This window comes from Psammomys obesus, unplaced genomic scaffold (genome assembly GCF_907164565.1).
Source record: "Psammomys obesus unplaced genomic scaffold, mPsaObe1.curated_primary_1811, whole genome shotgun sequence".
NCBI classification, from domain to species: Eukaryota; Metazoa; Chordata; class Mammalia; order Rodentia; family Muridae; genus Psammomys; species Psammomys obesus.
In genome coordinates this window covers 24,997,306-25,013,916 of record NW_026596117.1, presented here as the reverse complement: position 1 = coordinate 25,013,916, position 16,611 = coordinate 24,997,306, and the positions used below count along the sequence as shown (strand labels likewise).

The following is a 16,611-nucleotide window of genomic DNA, read 5'->3' as shown; positions in this document are numbered from 1 at the left end:
CCCCAGAGGCTGATCTGTTCTGAATTGTGGCTATCTAAACTTGTGGTTAGAAGTTCGTTTGGTTACCTCACGGGCAGTTATCAGTGGCTGCTGTACCAGGTCCCATTCCAGGGTCTTTGCATGTGTGGCCACAGTTCTTTGAGGCTGTTGAGACTGTCTGTCATGATCGCATGGGGACAGTGTGGCTCAGGAAAGCCAGTTGACTGACTCCAGCCTCGTCTGTACTGCCTCCTCATGCTCCCCCAGGGAGAGGCTGGGCTCCTGTGTGTGGAAGAGAGGAATGTAATGGGAAGCAGTGTAGCACTTGCTGTAATAGATGTGCATGGGGCCCCACAGGAATTCCCAGGAGGAAACCCTACCCAGCCTGGGGGTACAGGCAGCTTCTGGAAAGACATCATTCCTAAACAGAATCTTGAAGGATGATTGAGATTGACTCAGACATGAAGTAAAGCTCCAGGCAGGTGAGACAGCTTATTCCAAAAGTGTGGCATCTTCTGTGTGCTGGGACTACCTGAGGGCACAGTGACAGGAGAATGGAGAATGCTGAAGGTGCCTGACTGGGGCTGGAGAGATGGCTCAGTGGTAAAACACACTTGCTGATCTTTGAAAGGGACTGAGTTCAACTTCCAGCACTCATTCAGGTGCTTGACAAGCACCTGTAACTCTAGCCTGAAGGGTTCTGAAGCCCCTCTACCCTTCTTGGGTATCTACACACAGACAAAATAATAAAAACAAGCCTTTAAAAATGCCTCTCTGGGTGCTCTTCCAGAGCAGGCCCCATGTCCCAGTGAGTAACACAGACTGTTTTCTTTCAGCCAGGGACAAGTGGTGGCCTTCAGACCCCCAGATCATCTCAGAAGGGCTGTATGCCATTGCGGTCGTGCTCAGCTTCTCTCGAATTGCCTACATCCTGCCAGCTAACGAGAGCTTCGGGCCTCTGCAGATCTCCCTGGGGAGGACTGTGAAAGACATCTTCAAGTTCATGGTCATTTTTATCATGGTGTTTGTGGCCTTCATGATCGGAATGTTCAACCTGTACTCCTACTACCGAGGTGCAAAGTACAACCCAGCGTTTACAACGTGAGTGTCCCGGCATGCTCCCTCCCCATAGGCCTTTCCCAGCTTCGCTGGAATCCTTGGGAACCTCTTGCAGGTGGTTTCTTGCAGAACTCAGGCTTCTGTGAGGTCGATGTGAGTTTTGTTCTAAGCGGTTTAAGGTTTAGGTTCTAAAATTGGAAGAACAAAGTAGTTAAATTCTCACTTTGCCACTGTGTAGCTCTGACTGGCTTAGAACTGCTGATGTAGATGAGGTTGGCTTTGAACTCACAGAGTTCTACCTGCCTCTGCGTCCTGAGTGATGACATTAAAGATAAACGCCGCTATACTCAGCCATTTCATCATTTTTTAAATGGGGATATATTAGTTCCTTCTCTGTCGCTATGATAAAATACCATGACCAAAAGCAACTTACAGAAGAAACAATGAGTTTATCTAGGTTTATAGTTCCAAGTTGCAGGGGCAGGGGCAGGAGCAGGGGCAGGAGAGGCCTAGCGGCAGCCAGATGAATCAGAAAACCAAGAGGTCACATCTGCAATCACAAACAGGAGGTGGAGAGAGAGAGGACTGGAAGTAGGGTGGGGTGTGAGCTCTCCAGGCCCACCCTCAATGATGTACTTCCTTCCGCGAGGCTGCACCCCCCCACACAGTGCCACCAGCCGGGGACCAGTTGAGCCTCTGAGGGACGGTTCTCATTCAAACCACAACAAGAGGCAATAATAATAATGCCTGCCTCACAACAACAGTGTGAGGATTCAGTGGGATGGGGTGACCCAGGAAATATGCAATACCTGAGGCGTGTTACCGCCATGATTATTACAGCAATATACTTAGCCTGTGGTACTTAGGGACAGGACCTGACAAACCCCACGTGCCAACATGCTGTTAGGTCCAGAGAGCTATAATCCAGGGAAGAAATAATCAGAATGTGAGGCACCCAAGCAGGGTGAGTAAGAAATGAGGGATGGGAAAGATGAGGCATAAGTTGCTACCCTGACCTGATCCCTGGCACGACAGACTTCTCCAAGGAGACTAGATAGGAACATCACCTCTCAGAATAGCTAATTGGAGAGACAAAGAGAAGTCATCAGTCAGATCTCTCCCTTGTCTGTGGTCTCTCATGAGGCAGATTCACTAACTCTCCCGCACTCCTGGGGAATCCCTGGGGCTGCCACAGCTAACTGCTGGAGGACCAGGTCTGTGGCAGCCCACACCTGGCTGAGCACAAAGCCGTTTCTACAGCTCCATGCATCTCTGCAGCCGGAGGGGAGGCCCAGGCAAGGGAGGCAAGAAGCAGGAGGCACATTGCTGCTGGGGGGGCTCCAGCTAGCCAGAGGCAGGATAGCACAATGACGCTATGCCCCATCCCAGATCTCATTCAGCCTGTGTGAAAAGGCAAACTCCTCCTCCCTGTGAGGAACAGTGGAGTCACTAGGATCCAGCAGTAGCACTGAGCTGAGTCTCGTAAATGGATATAGTGGAGCCAAATTTATACTGACAGACATTACTAGCTAATGACCATTAGCCAAGTCACTGGATGTATCTGAGCCTTTGTGTCCACAGCTGTCTCGACCCAAAAACCGCAGCTCTCATCTTAAAGGGGATAAGAGGTAGTTTTGTTCCAGAGACATTTTGAGTGATTATGGCCCGGAAACACAGATTTAGGTTACCTCAAACTCCATGTTCCAACATGGAGGCAGTTTCATGAAGCTGTATAGTTTTACAGAACAATTGAAACAAGTTTAAAATATGTTGGTGAGTATCACAGAGGCAGGAACAGAGAGATGGGGGAAGCTTTTCTCTGGGCTCAAGATGCTGTCTGAGCTCCTGGGTTGGCAGAGGCTGGTGATCTGCTAGGTTAATAGATATTAAAAAGCTTTTATCTGTTGTCATAAGATGTTGGTTCTGACAGAGAAGTAGGCAAAGAATGGCTTCTCTGGAGAGCTAGAACTAACCCAAGATGAGGTAGCCAGCCTTGACTCTGCAGCATTTCAGACACTCCACAGAACTAAAATTCTAAATGCCAATCGTCTCTGCTGACACAGCATCTTCCCAGGAGTGCTCGTTCACCTCGGTAAGGAGGGAAATGGGATTGGCCCTCTTAGTCCTAAGTACCTCCAATCCTCCACTACAGCTTCGCATTTTATGCCAAGTCCAAGTGCAGTGTCTCCTGTCACAGTCTTTCTTCAGACCCATCAGTTCTAGAATTTGTTTTAATCAAAGTCTGGGCAGAATCTTAGAAGTCGGGTGCCCACCCACCGGGGTGGCAGCTGGGACCACAGGAAGGCCTGAGTAACCTGACACCCCAGCTTTGCAGCCCCCACCCTATAACAAGGCCTCAGCTGGCCCTGCTTCTAGAGAAATCACTCATCAAGGGCAGATAGCAGGATCTAAGGACAAAGAGGTCTGGCCTCCATGCTGCTGTCTCAGCGCTGTGGTTGCGCTGCCTGCTCAGCTGGGCAGCCCTGCATGCTGCTGACTCACGGGGAGGAGGTGTCCCCAGAGAGCAGGTGTCAGGCCCAGAGCTGAGGGACACCGGAAGCCTAAGTGCCGCAGGCTATGTTGGAGCTTCAGCACCTCAGGGGTCGGACTAGATTTCCATCTCACCTTAGCTGGGACTGACTGTGCAGCCTTGGGCAAGTTTTTCAATCCCCTGGCCTTGCATCACTGCAGCTCTGACAGGAGAAGTAGGAAGAAGGAGAGCCTCACAGGACTGTTAGGATCCAGCCTGAAGCAGGAGCTTCAAAGTGCATGAAGTTGGCAGTGATGGTGATGGGTGTGGGCACTGGGCTGGCACTGTATGACCCACCTCTGGGCAGTGGGCTAGCTGACAGACTGGCCGCCAGCACATTATGTGGTCAATCAGACTACCTTTATTTCCCCAACACCCATTGAAGGAGTGGAATAAGCTTCAATCACCCAAAATCAAATTTGCTCTGAATGTGCTGGTAGGGGGAGGGGTGTTGGGCAGGATTGGGGGGCAACAGGGCAGGACCTGAAGGCATCCAATGATCAGGAGCCACATTGTCAACAGATGTGAGGAAGATGTCAGCCAAAAAGGAAAGGGCCTTGTGTTTCCAGCCAGCACAGGGCTGTGCTTGGAACCTTTAGCCATCAAATGCTTTACAAACAAAAATGGGGACTAAACAGGAGAATGAAGCCACTTTCAGGACAGCCTAGTAAGCTGCTGACTACAGTTTGCACATCTGAATTTTCTTTCTCACACTGGCTATTCTGACAGGCCCTCTCCTCTTCCCCGAAAGAGCCCACAGAAACATTTAAAAGGCTGGGCCTCTGAGTGGGGTTGGTGGAGCAGCCGTTCCCAGCCAGGTACAACACAGCCAGTCTATAGAGGGCGTGAAGGCAGGTTGCCTGAGCCTGGAGTCCACGGGTCACGGAATCAGGGTGAAAGGCAGAATTGGAAAAAAAAAAAAAAAAGAGGTTTATCCACATCTGCTCCTATGTGCCAGGGGACATCAGAGACCAAACCAACAGTGACCCCCAACCTTCCCATGTGGACATGAGAAGTGAGGGGTACAGGAGACAGTGAAGAGAGGAGCTCCTTAGCAGGTCCTGAGTGGGCGGTGCAGCTGTGAGTGTGTTTGATTGAATGGGAAGTCGATAGAGTGGTGAGGCAGAAAGAGGAAAAAGTGGATTCTTGTAAATGTCATCCCTTCCCTCTTGACTGTTTGCTGAAGCATGACACTCCCAAGAGATCAGCCTTGGCAATAAAATTGCCATGAGAGAATAAAGGAGGTGTGTGTGTTTGGGGACTCCGAGTTGCACTGAGTGTCACCATGCTGTGATGAAGTTAGCAAACCACACTGGAGCGTACTCTGCTCCAAAGCAGGCATCCCCCAGCTGCTGCCCACGGAGTTCAGTTCTGTCCTAAGGGGAGGGGTGTGGCAGATATGCTCAGGTGACTGGGAAGAAAAGGTGAAGTGATGTCTCCTGTGGACTGTGGCCACAGGAGAAAAGCTATGGAAGAGTCTTTTTACAGGGAGGACTGGGAGCTAACTGAGGTGAGGGAGGTGAGAGAGTGGGATGTGCATGAGAGCAGCGGGATGTGCATGCCACACACGTATGTGAGGTATCAGGATTAGGCTCTCGGGTTTCTGTTTTGTTTTGTTTTTTATGTGGATCTAGGGCTGGGGGCGGCTTGTGGGGACCTGTGTTCAATTCCCTGAGCCCACACAAAAGAGCTGAGTGAGGCGACAAACTTGTAAACCCAGAGCTGGAGAGGCACAGGCAGGATCGACCCCTGACCCCACAGCCATCCCAATCCAATCCTCGAGCCCAGATTGGTGAAAGACCCTGTCTCCACAGCCAAGGTCAACAACCCTTGAGAACTAACACCCCAGGTTATCCTCTGGCCTCCATATCCATGCAAACGCACACACTCATGTACCTGCGCACATACAGACACCTAGGAGCATGTCAGCAAAGACACGCATACACACAGTGTGGATTACCTCAGACGCTACCACAGATGCAGCAGATGCCGTTCCGTGCTCTGCACTCCCAAAGCAAGCAGTTTGGTGGACTGAATATTTGGTTGGTGCCATTTCAGACCAGGCAGGCAATTTTTCTCAGCACAGGCCATCAGATCGGCGCAGATGCAGCAGGATTGAGTCCTGGAGTCAGATCCTATGGAAGCTTACAGTCTCTCGGCTTTCTAATCCACAACCAAAAGTTCTCTCGGACATGTCTGGGTGGTTTCACAGAAGCTTAAGAAGGAGGAGCAGGGATGTGTATGCCCAGCTGGGACCTGTTAGGCATGACAGGTAACTTACCTGCTGGCAGTTGGTTATCTACAAACCAACTCCGCTAAAGACTACAAATGACCAAAAAGGGGGAAAGGGGACTTCTAGACCAGGCTTATGCTCCCTGAGTCTCAAAGTATCCAAGTCCTGAATGAGGAAGAATGAAAAAGGATAACCTGAGGAAATATCTCTTTAAAGAAAACTCAGTTGAAAATGGTCGGGATTTGCCCTCACTGGAGACACGTATTTTTGTTACATCATGGAAGTCAATGAAGTTAGGCTTGTTTGGGGAACATTTGTTTTATAGTCAACTTCATGTATTTCACAAAACAAAGACATTCTGCTTAGAGATTATATGGAAATGCTGGCATCCTAGCACTGTTGTTATGGAGCTAGAAAAATAGATACAAGGGGCTGGAGAGCTGGCCCAGAGGTTAAGATCACTAGCTGTTCTTCCAAAGATCCTGAGTTCAATTCCCAGCTACCACATGGTGGCTCCCAACCATCTAGTGTGAGATCTAGTATGCAGACAGAACGCTGTAGAAATAATAAAATCTTTAAAAAGAAAAGAAAGGAAAAATAGAGATGAAAGGTTTGGGCATGAAATTCTGCTGGGAGAGACTGCAGAGGAGATACTCATACCACTTATATAGTGACACATGGATTAATGAAGACATCCTGAGCACTAGGCTCTTTAGTCACTGTAGGAGCATCACAGAATGTACTAACCCAGACAGACAGCACAGCCTCCTACTTGCCTGGGCTGGATGTCACCAGCAGTTTCCTCATTATGTAGCGTTTGACCAGACAGATGCACAGACAGGTGGGGCCAGAACCATGAGTGCCTCAGAGCAGATTCGAGGGCTCTCTCACAGAACTCCCCAGGAGGTAAGCTTTGTTCCCTCCACTTAACCCTGATCGGAGATTAAAGGGGGGATCTGCCCTCAAAAAAAGAAAAAATAACAGTGACCCTAGCCAACCTTTTCTATAGGCTGCCTTGGAAGGAGCGCCATGGTCATCTAATCAGAAACAGTGCCTGTTAAGATTGTTCTATCATCTCCCCAGGAATTACTTTTAATGGAAGGAATTTTAGAAGTGCTGGGCAAAATTAGAAGCTCTTGTTTCCCATAGCTATGGGAAATTTCCACACTGCGCCCTGGGAGGATTCAGATGTCCCACCTCACCCACTGACACACTGCCTCCTAGTTTGACCATCCTGCAGTCCTGAGGGGCACTGGGGCAGAGGGAGGGGACCCTGCAGACTATCACAATTTCACACTCCACCTGGAGTCCACTGCCCACCCTGCCTGAGCCTGAGCCTCACGACAATAAGAGATAGGAATTATAAGAAGTTACAATTAAGCAATTTATCCCAGACTTTCTATTTAATCCACATCGTGGAAAGACAGATGGCACTAAAGAAAAGAAGACCCTGGCCTTGACCAAGATGACAGAGCTAGAAAGTAGATATGAACCTCTCGTTATTCATAACTTACACCTGAAAGCAGAACCCTACATCCGGATGCTCTGAGGTGGAGGTCGGCTCTTCGCTGTCTCTCCTGTGGCGCCACTTCTTCAGACTAACATACTGTACAAGACATTGTCGGTGAGAACAGGTCTGCTTGTCTCAGCTCTCAGAAAACAGCCTGCGGCCCTCTGTGTATAACACAGGAATCTCTGTCATAACAGACAGTGGCGGGACAACCGCTGCACGTCAGGTTCTAGGATAGCCCTGCGGCCCTGAGGGTAAGGAGAGACTCCCTTTGCTCCCCGGGATTCTTAAGCAGGTGGGGCTGGGACAAGTGGATGCCGCAGCTAGGACACTATGTGACCAACTGAAAATAGTATTGGGCAGCAGCCCGGAGGAGGAGTGGACAAAGACCTTGCTGCTTGTCAAGGTCAGGAAATGCACTCCAGAAGGGATAGCCCTGTGGAGGGTTAGTAGAAAGTTGGAAGGACACTTTAGTCCACACAGGACATCATCAAAGAACTGCAAATAGCCAAGGGCCTGTGGGAGATAGAAGAAGGCTACACAAGGGAGTCTGGAAGAAACCAAGCTGTAAAGGGTCTTCTAAATCCTGATAGAGGGTGAGAATCTCTACTGAGGTCTCTTTAAAGATGAAGATGTGCTTCAGGAAGTATGTTTTGGCAGTGAAGGATGGAGGGGTGAGCATGGAGACAGTCTTGGCCTGAGCCTGCTACTGAAGATTGGATGATAAGTAAAGTGGGAACGTAGAAACGTTCGTCTAGAAAGGACTGTGACAGAAGCAGCTCCAGAGGGAAGCAGGCCAGATGTGCTGGGAGGTGGAGAGAGGGAAGAGAGACAGAGACAGAGACTGCCAGTAGTGGGGGTGGGTGGAGGAGGGATGCAAGGATCCGGCCATGCATAGGACCTGTGGGGCAGCAAGGCTGGATTATGTCAGCCAGAGGCCTATCACAAGAAGCCAGGGAAAGGTTAGGCACACAGACCTGTGGCACGCAGGTCCTTGGCTGCTGCTATCTTGTCTGTGCAGTGTGTACTGCATGTACTTGTAGGTGAAAAGCATGAGAGAGGATCAACCTACCTGGCTGCACAGGCAGGCCTCCCAGGCAGGCCTCAGAGGCAGGCAGCACAGGTTTCCCAGGGTCCTGGCCAGCACTGGAACATGATGTGTCTGATCTAGCAGCTCTGTGGGCTGAGTTTTAAAAATCACACTTTATTATATTTCCGAGGTTATCATCATCACCCTTTACTTTGCAAATTCACAGCAGGCACTAGGTGTTTGGATGCATAAGGGACTTTGTCGGATAAGATCTGACACCTGACAGGGTGTCATACAGTCAGCCATGGGATCCTGCTCAGACCCAGAGAGTCTGGGCAACAACAGTTAACTTTAAGGTGAAAAAAAAATCTTGTCTTTGCATGGCTCACTAATATATAAGAGACTGTTTTAAAAGCTTTTTAGAACAGATATTCTACCTTACAGTGTTTGTTTAGAACGTTCCACTCATGTTTATTCATGGCATGAAAGGCTAACGCCTCTACAGCAGACTAAAAGGTGACAAGGATCTGGGAGATTGTCGATGTTGTCATTTGGCTACACAAGAGACTCTTAGGCAAGCACTCTGGTACTTCGGTTTATTCCTAGACTGAGTTTTACAGGAAGAAACCCAGTCATGGTATGCTCCGGTAGCTGATGTCGTGCCATCCACATACCACCCAGGCCTTACCCTGCTGGGCTTCCAAGGTCACATTTCTGGGTGTTTTGGCCACAGGCCCTGATGACTGTCTCCGTGACATAGTGTCTCAAGCACTTCAGGCCCTCATCTGAGGCGAGCACCAGGGAAGAAATGCTGACCTTTTCAGTCACTAAAATTTCATCCTGGCTGTAGAAGTTGAATTGAAACTCATATTGGCAAAGTGACAGTGTAAGAAGAAACTGAACTCTAGCAGGGCATCTTTCCACATGGGAAGGGCTAAATCCCCAATGCCTTGAAGACTTGGCCAAGTGATGGGCTTTGACAGCCGTAAAGCTACCAAAGGAGAAGGCCTGGATCCATTTCTATTGCCAGCTCATTGTAAGGTTCCAAAGACTTCCTCCAGAGGCTACAACTTACTGCTGTTGAGGAAACAATGAAAGGAAAAAAAAATACTTGTCCTAAAAAGTACAGCTGACAGAAGACTTGATACAAAGCAGACAGAAGAGTTGATACATATTAAACTGTTTGTGTACCTCGCAAGCATCATGTCAATTCGCTTGGCCTTCACAACAATCTCACAACATAGAGACTTGTTTCCCCATCTTATGCCTAGAGAAGAAAGAGACCTAGAGAGCGTGTTATCTGGCCAAAAACTTAACAGGCAAACCAGGCTTGAGTCACTCCAGAAGCCTCTCTGACGGCTGTCAACAGGAAGGCCGGAGAACAGGACTGAACGCGGGTAGCACAGGCTCCTCCATTCACTCGTGAGCACACCTTGGGTTTGTTGAGTTCCGTCTGTCTGCTAGGCTGGTTGGATCTCACTCACCCCAAGCCAGATTCCTTTGTCCTGGAGTTTGTAATCCCAGTTCCTCACTTAGGGCCCAAGATAGAACCACAAGGTGATTCAGAGGCAGAGGCGGGAATGCTGCGGTAAAAAGCTTGGCAGAAGTAGACTCCCTTGGACATTTGACTGTTCACCCTCACCCTCCTCAGGCCTGGCGATCATTTTTGGTGCCTGACATCTGAGCGTTAAAGAAATGGCCTTCCGACAAGATCATTCTCCACTCCAGGCACCTTCCCCCACCACCCTACATGGATGGCAAGCAAGTGTTGATCTCCTGTGGCAGAGCATTAGCAGGGCCCAGCTATTGTCTTATTCTTCGAAGAGCAGCCCCCTGAGCTCTGATCCTCCTGGTTAATTTTAGCTTGCTAGCTGCACATTGGGTAGGTAACTCACCCGAACTGAATGCCTGTGGGGAGGGTTTGTGGTGTTCTGAAGAAGCAGCAATTTTCCTAACAATCGGCCCAAACTGTCTTTGTTGATCAGTTTGTTCTCTGTGGCGCGTGCAGGCTGCCTCTTCAGGAAACCTGTTATTAAAGTCTCATTATCCAGGCGAGACAGACCTGGTAGAGAACTGATTACCTTGCCCCAGCTTTCCGCATGACAGATCAGCCCCAGCCTTCCCACACACACCCCGCCCAGGGAGACAAGGGTGAATCATGGCCTATTCAGTATCACTCATCGCTCTCTGCTGCTTCCACTCTGCGAAGAGTACTTCTCATGCTAGCGTGGCTGATTGACTAACTCTAGTCCCTTTCCCCTGTGAGCTAAGAGCCAAAAGGGAAGACAAAGAAAAGAGGCAACCTGGGCTGGAGGAACCAGAGGACAGTTTGCCTGAAATCAAGTTTCTGTGATGATCAAGCAGACCAACAGGGCAAACGAGGCTTGTTCAGGGAAATCGATAAATACCTTCATTCAGTGGGTGGAGGCCTTTGGAGCTGATAGGGCTCTGTATGCTCCCAGCCAAAACAGAGCACACAGCAGCAGCTGGCTTACAGCCTGACAGCATTCTCCAAAGCACCTTCTAGTTTTCTTTCAGAGAACAACAAACCAGCAAACAGATCAAGAGAATAGCAAACATCCGGGTGCTCTTACTCTGTATGTTACATGAGTTGTTCATTTCATCTTCCTAGCAGCTGAGCAGCAAAGCACCAGTGTGTCCATTTCGTAGTTAAGCAAACTGAGGCCCTACCAGGATTTGCAACATGTTTAAACACATACATATGTAGTGTGTGTGTTAGAGGGACTTGGAGCCTGATTCGCATCTCTGCTTTCTCCACCTATCTCCTACAAGCCTTCTATGATTGTCACAGTTGAGGAACACTGTCAAACTGTGCAGCCAGGGGGGTGAGAGGAGGATGGAGAGCCAGTGGCCACCACCCTTGACAACAAGGAACCTCAGATGTGGCCCTAGAGCTGTCAGTTGCCAGTGGGGGCTTTTGTGATTAGCTTTGCCATAGATGCCAACAAATCAGCCCAAGGTCTTTCTTCCTGCAAGGCAGCTCCAACCGATGATGAGAAGGAGGGTAGACCTTTTGCCCCCTGACCTTCATCTTGTGACTTCTGCAAATTCTAGGCAGTGGTCTGGGCACCTGGGATCAAACTTGCAATCCCAGTGCTTAAGAGGCTGAGGCAGAAGGATGGCTATGAGTTCAAGGCCAGGCTAGGCTACTGTGAGAGACCCTGTCTCTAGTAATTAAATAAGTAAATAAATAATGAACGGCTATTGAGATATCATTGCAGGACACAGGACACTGAGGTAGCTCCAGGGCCTGAGCCCTCAGCATCCTCGATGTTCTACCAACTTGATTCTCAGCCCAGCTTCCTTTCTGAGAATATATTGTGTAGGCTTCCAAGATGTAGGTAACACAAATCTTCTCCCACTGAGGACAGTGAGTCTGAATTGCTTTAATTCTTTTATTCCTGTCAAGCCCTAGCCTGGCATTTCATGTTGACTGGAGTGCTTGCATGTTAAAAAGCATATGTTTCTTTGACATCCCCCCCACAAACACACCCTTTTCTTTCTTAGAATGTCTGTGGTTTTCATGCTGATTCATAGAAGTGCTTATGAAGCCGAGAGTGTTGTCACAAGTCTGTGATCCCAGTACTTGGAAGGTGGAGGCAATAGAATCAGGTTCAAGCCACCAGATCTAGCTACATATTGAGTTCAAAGCCACTGGACTACTCGAGACTGTCCCCAGGTTATTATTTATTGTTGGCTGTATAGTTTGAACTTTGAATGCGCCCCACCTGCAGGCTCATGTGTCTGTGGAGCTGTGTTATGGGGTCTTTAGGTAATGGAACCTATTTGGAAAAAGTAGGTCACTGAAGGCAGGCCTGGGCTTCTCTGAGCCCCTGTCTGCTCCCTGACCACTGAGACTGGAGCAAACAGCCTCATTCGCCTGCTGCCATGATGTGTCCACCAGATAACTCCTCAAGTCATGAGTCAAAATGCAACCTCCATCCCTTAAGCTGCTTCTTGTCGGGAATCTTATCAAATGGACAAGGAAGGTTCTTAGTGCATCCGCTAAGGTTCACCGAATCATGCTCTTTTCCTTTGGTTTACTGTGCTTTTCAACATTCAGGAGCAAATTTCTGTGTGGTTGGATCTCTTGGTGTTTGCATGTTTGTATTAATGAAGCTTTCCCCAAGCCAAGATCATCTAGTAAATTCTCAGCAACATCATGTGCTAGTTTGGGTCATACACCATTTTAACTCTTCAATTCCACTCAGAACTTATCTATTCATACTGAGTCGGTCTAGACAAAACATGGTATCATAACTCACAGCTTAGCCTGGATAGTCTGGCACACATTAGCCAGTAAGGCCCTCCCTGCCTGTAAGAGTAGCAAACCCCAGTCTGTTTACAGTTAGTACACTGGGCGTTCTAGTGGGTTGGGCTGGGTCCACAACAAAGCCCAGCGACTACTGGGGCTCTAGCTGCCCTGACTTGGTCAGTCAGCCCACCTTTTCTCTGAAAGAGGGGCTGTTGCTTCAGCCCACCCTGCCTCCTTCAAAGAGGAGACAGAGCCACAACTTTTCCTCAGGAGCCTGGAAGAAGCTGTTGCAATCTGGCTTAAGACCCCTTCCTGGACAGTCAGTCGTGGATGTCTATCCCTTGTGGGAGCTAAGTGGAAATTCAGAGGTCAGTCCTTCCATGGTAGAAGGGCTGTCAAGTAAGCATGCACTCAGAGCTGCCCTGGGCTGGGGTCAGAGCGAAACTGAGGAGACACTTTAGAGACCACATTGTAAACATGCTTTTACCAGAACAGCATCTGCTTAACGGGCCTGCTCGGCCTTTTCCTCGTTACAGACAGAATGCTTCCATGAAGGGACTAGGAATAATAGAGAAGGGCTCAGAGGAAAACCTCAGAGTGAGAAACCATGCATATAGATCTGAGCCCATCTTCCCAAACTGAAGCCACTGGACAGGGATGGGCCTGCTTTTGTTCCATGTGATCTCATTGGTATCAGCCAGAGAGACCTGGGGGGAGATCCAGGGTACAGAACAGAAAGTGAGTTTGGGTGAAACATCTCCCTGTCACAAGTACTAGTCACTGTTTTTATTGTTCAGGACAAGTGCTTGGCGCTTGTCACGGGCTCCTATGGGGAGGGAACAGCTGTGCAAGAAATGGGGCAATGCTGCCTCCTTCCAGTTTAGGATCAGGGGCTTTGGACTCTATGGCACTGTTCCTTTCCACAAGGAGATAACAGATTAATTCCTTCATGCTGGAGATGGTACCTCAGTAAATCTTCAACACAGCGAATGCCATGTTTTCACATAAAATGGATTCAACATCTTGCATAAGGAGACCATTTTCCCTTTCTGGAACAGCAATGGGAGCCAGAGCTCTGCAGTCATGGCTGCATACCCAGTCTTCACTTCAAGCCCTGCTGCTGAGCCAGCTCTGGTGATGTATGCCTTCAATCCCAGCTGTCTAAAGGCAGAGGCACAGGCAGGCACAGGCAGATCTGTTGGCGTCTGAAGGCAGCCTGACCTATGTGGTGAGATCCAGGCCAGCCAAGGCTACATACTGAGACCCTGTCTCAAATCAAAAAAGCAAGCAAACAAACAGACAGAAACCCTGCTAGTGAGTTTCTGACTGTTTTAAACTCACAGCTTCAAAGGAAGTACAAGACAAACAGTAGCAATGGAACCTCTCTTCAGACACCATCTTCCCAGACTCTGGGGTGCACAGGGAAAGAGCCACACAGAAGGCTGTGCACACCAGCCCCACCCCTGCATTCTCACATGCAAGGGAACTGTAAATTCATGCAAGTCAACAGTGGATTTTTAACCCAAGTTGAGAGACTAGCATTTTTGTACATTTTCTCAAATAAATTTCAGCGCTTTAAAAACACTGATAGGTGGTGGGGTGAGCTCTAGTTAATCCTGGCTGTTTGTGGGTGAGTGCTGAAAATCTGAAATGTTAAGGGGAGGAAAAAGAAAAGTCCTGTCTTATAATGGCACTGAAAATTTGGATGCAGTCTAGAAAGCTGAACTTTATGTCCGTAATACACAAGCGTATTCCAAGCCATCCAAACACAAGCCAGCTTTTTTATTGGATTTTATGTAATAAGCCTGATATGAAGTCACAGCCGGAAGGTTAGGACGGAGATGTGCTTTGGGGTTGAAAGCACTATATTCAGTAACTTCAAAAGGTCAAAGAGCAGTGTGCTGAAGGCCAGGTCTCCCTGGACCACTCTTGGCACATGTGAGGCACCCACCAGAGGTGGACCTGCAGATTTAGAACCCTGTGGACATTTCCCTCAGCCTTTTTCCTGACCAACCCACCCTGGTCTTCATTTATGTGACTGGCCTCAGGTAATGATTTAGGATAAACACAAGCCTGCCACCAGGTGTCATGAGGCCCACAAGGGCCAGGTAGCAATGCCAGCTCAGTGTGTTGGACATAGGTCATGGGCAGGCTCTGCAGCCTGAGAAAAGTTGCTGTGAGTCCACTGAAGAAACAACGTGCTTTCTGAGGATGACGAGCAAACATTTGTCCTGTGTTTAATTTTAGCTGTCTGATTAATTATAGCAGGATAAAAACGATGTTTCAAGCCAGGAGCCCCAGCAAAATTTAATTTTAAAAGGAAGACATTGCCCTGTAAGAGTCTTTCCAAGTCTTCTTAGAAGTCTGAGTGTCTCATTTCACAATGTAGGCATCAGCAGCCCAGCCCAGCAAAATTCTGGGCCAGGGGGTAGAGGGGACCATGAACGCCTGGTAATGAAGGGGCAGCTTTCATTTGAAGGATGGGAACTGGTTCAAGCTGCATGAAAGGACTGTGTGTTTCCTTGTAGAGTTGAAGAAAGCTTTAAAACCTTGTTTTGGTCCATATTTGGCCTTTCTGAGGTGATCTCGGTGGTGCTGAAGTACGACCACAAGTTCATCGAGAACATTGGCTATGTGCTGTACGGCGTTTACAACGTAACCATGGTGGTTGTGCTGCTAAACATGCTGATAGCCATGATCAACAACTCATACCAGGAAATCGAGGTAAGCCAGCCCAGCACTCACCCTCCCTCGGCTCGGCATGGCTTCCGAAAAGAGGGTGGTGGCAGCAGACCCAAATGTGTCACATGTGAAGCTAGGACAGTAACAGATAGCCTTCCTGGACCACACTGAACAGATTCTGACTGTCTGCCACATGGCTCTGCTGTCACCAGCACACAGAAGGGCCCAGTGAGAGCAGAAGGAAGCAGGACCGACCGTGCATCATTCAGATAGCATGCGGGCAGCCCTGGCACATCAGAATGGCTGTGTGCCCTTTCCCTGTCTGCCTGTCCTGTGCTTCCTGTTAAGAGCCTGCTGTGTGCCAAGCCTGTACTGAGCATCAGTGCCACAGTGATGATGCAGACAAGTCCCCACCCGCAAGGAGCTCATAAACCAATGGGAAAAACAGACTGGAGGGGGTGGGGCAATGGGGAAATGGCTTAGCAGATACAGTGCTGGACCTGAATCTAGATTCCCCAGAACCTATGTAAAAAGCCAGGCATGGTGCCATATGTCTGTAATCCCAGCTCTGGGAAGCAAAAGCAACAGGATCTTGGGAGCTCTCAGGTCAGCTAGCCTAGGCAGTCAGTGAGCTCCCATGTCAGTGAGACACCTTATCATATATATATATAATATGTATATATATTCGTACACTCATATATCCATGCATACACATCTCCCCTACATATATACAAATGCAAAAACAAACAAAAAGAGGTAAGGGCTGGTGAGATGGCTCAGCAGGTAAAGGTGCTTGCTGTGCAGTCCTGGCAACCTGAGTTCAATCCCCAGAACTCATGTAAAAGTGGAAAGAAACAACTAACTGCACAGAGTCGTCCTCTGTCCTCCACACGTGTTCCATAGCACATGCATCTCCATGTCACACACAATACAGTAATAAACAAGTTTTTAGTGTTAAGAAGCCAGCTAAGCCAATCATCAAGTTAAGAAGCCAGCTAAGCCAATCATCAAGTCACGGTGCTCAGTGGTCAAGGCAGTCAGGCCTAGAAGAGGCAAAGCAAAGACAGAAACTGGCTGGGAAACCTGGGGCCATTAACAGATGAAAACCCCTTTTCGGGAAAGATAACAGAGGCCAAAAGAAAGCATCAAGGCTGTGGTTGAGGCCCAGAGCACCCATCCAGTATGCACCAGGCCTTGGGTGTGATCCCCAGTAGTGGTGGGAAAAGGGGGAGGTGGAAAGGCAGGAGAAAGAAGATACTTTAAAAAAAGAAAGAAAGAAAGAAAGAAAGAAAGAAAGAAAGAAAGAAAGAAA

The 16,611-nt window shown here is 48.7% G+C and overlaps 1 protein-coding gene across 3 annotated transcripts in view; it reads left to right on the top strand.

Moving 5' to 3' along the window:
- The window catches only part of Trpc7 (transient receptor potential cation channel subfamily C member 7), a 116,076-nt gene that overhangs the window by 86,796 nt on the left and 12,669 nt on the right, over positions 1 to 16,611 (top strand). For all 3 annotated transcript variants that reach the window (XM_055629457.1, XM_055629456.1, XM_055629455.1), the window contains 2 exons: positions 816 to 1,080; positions 15,146 to 15,341. In XM_055629457.1, the coding sequence (XP_055485432.1) occupies positions 816 to 1,080; positions 15,146 to 15,341 (461 nt within the window). The remainder of the gene's footprint in view (positions 1 to 815; positions 1,081 to 15,145; positions 15,342 to 16,611) is intronic.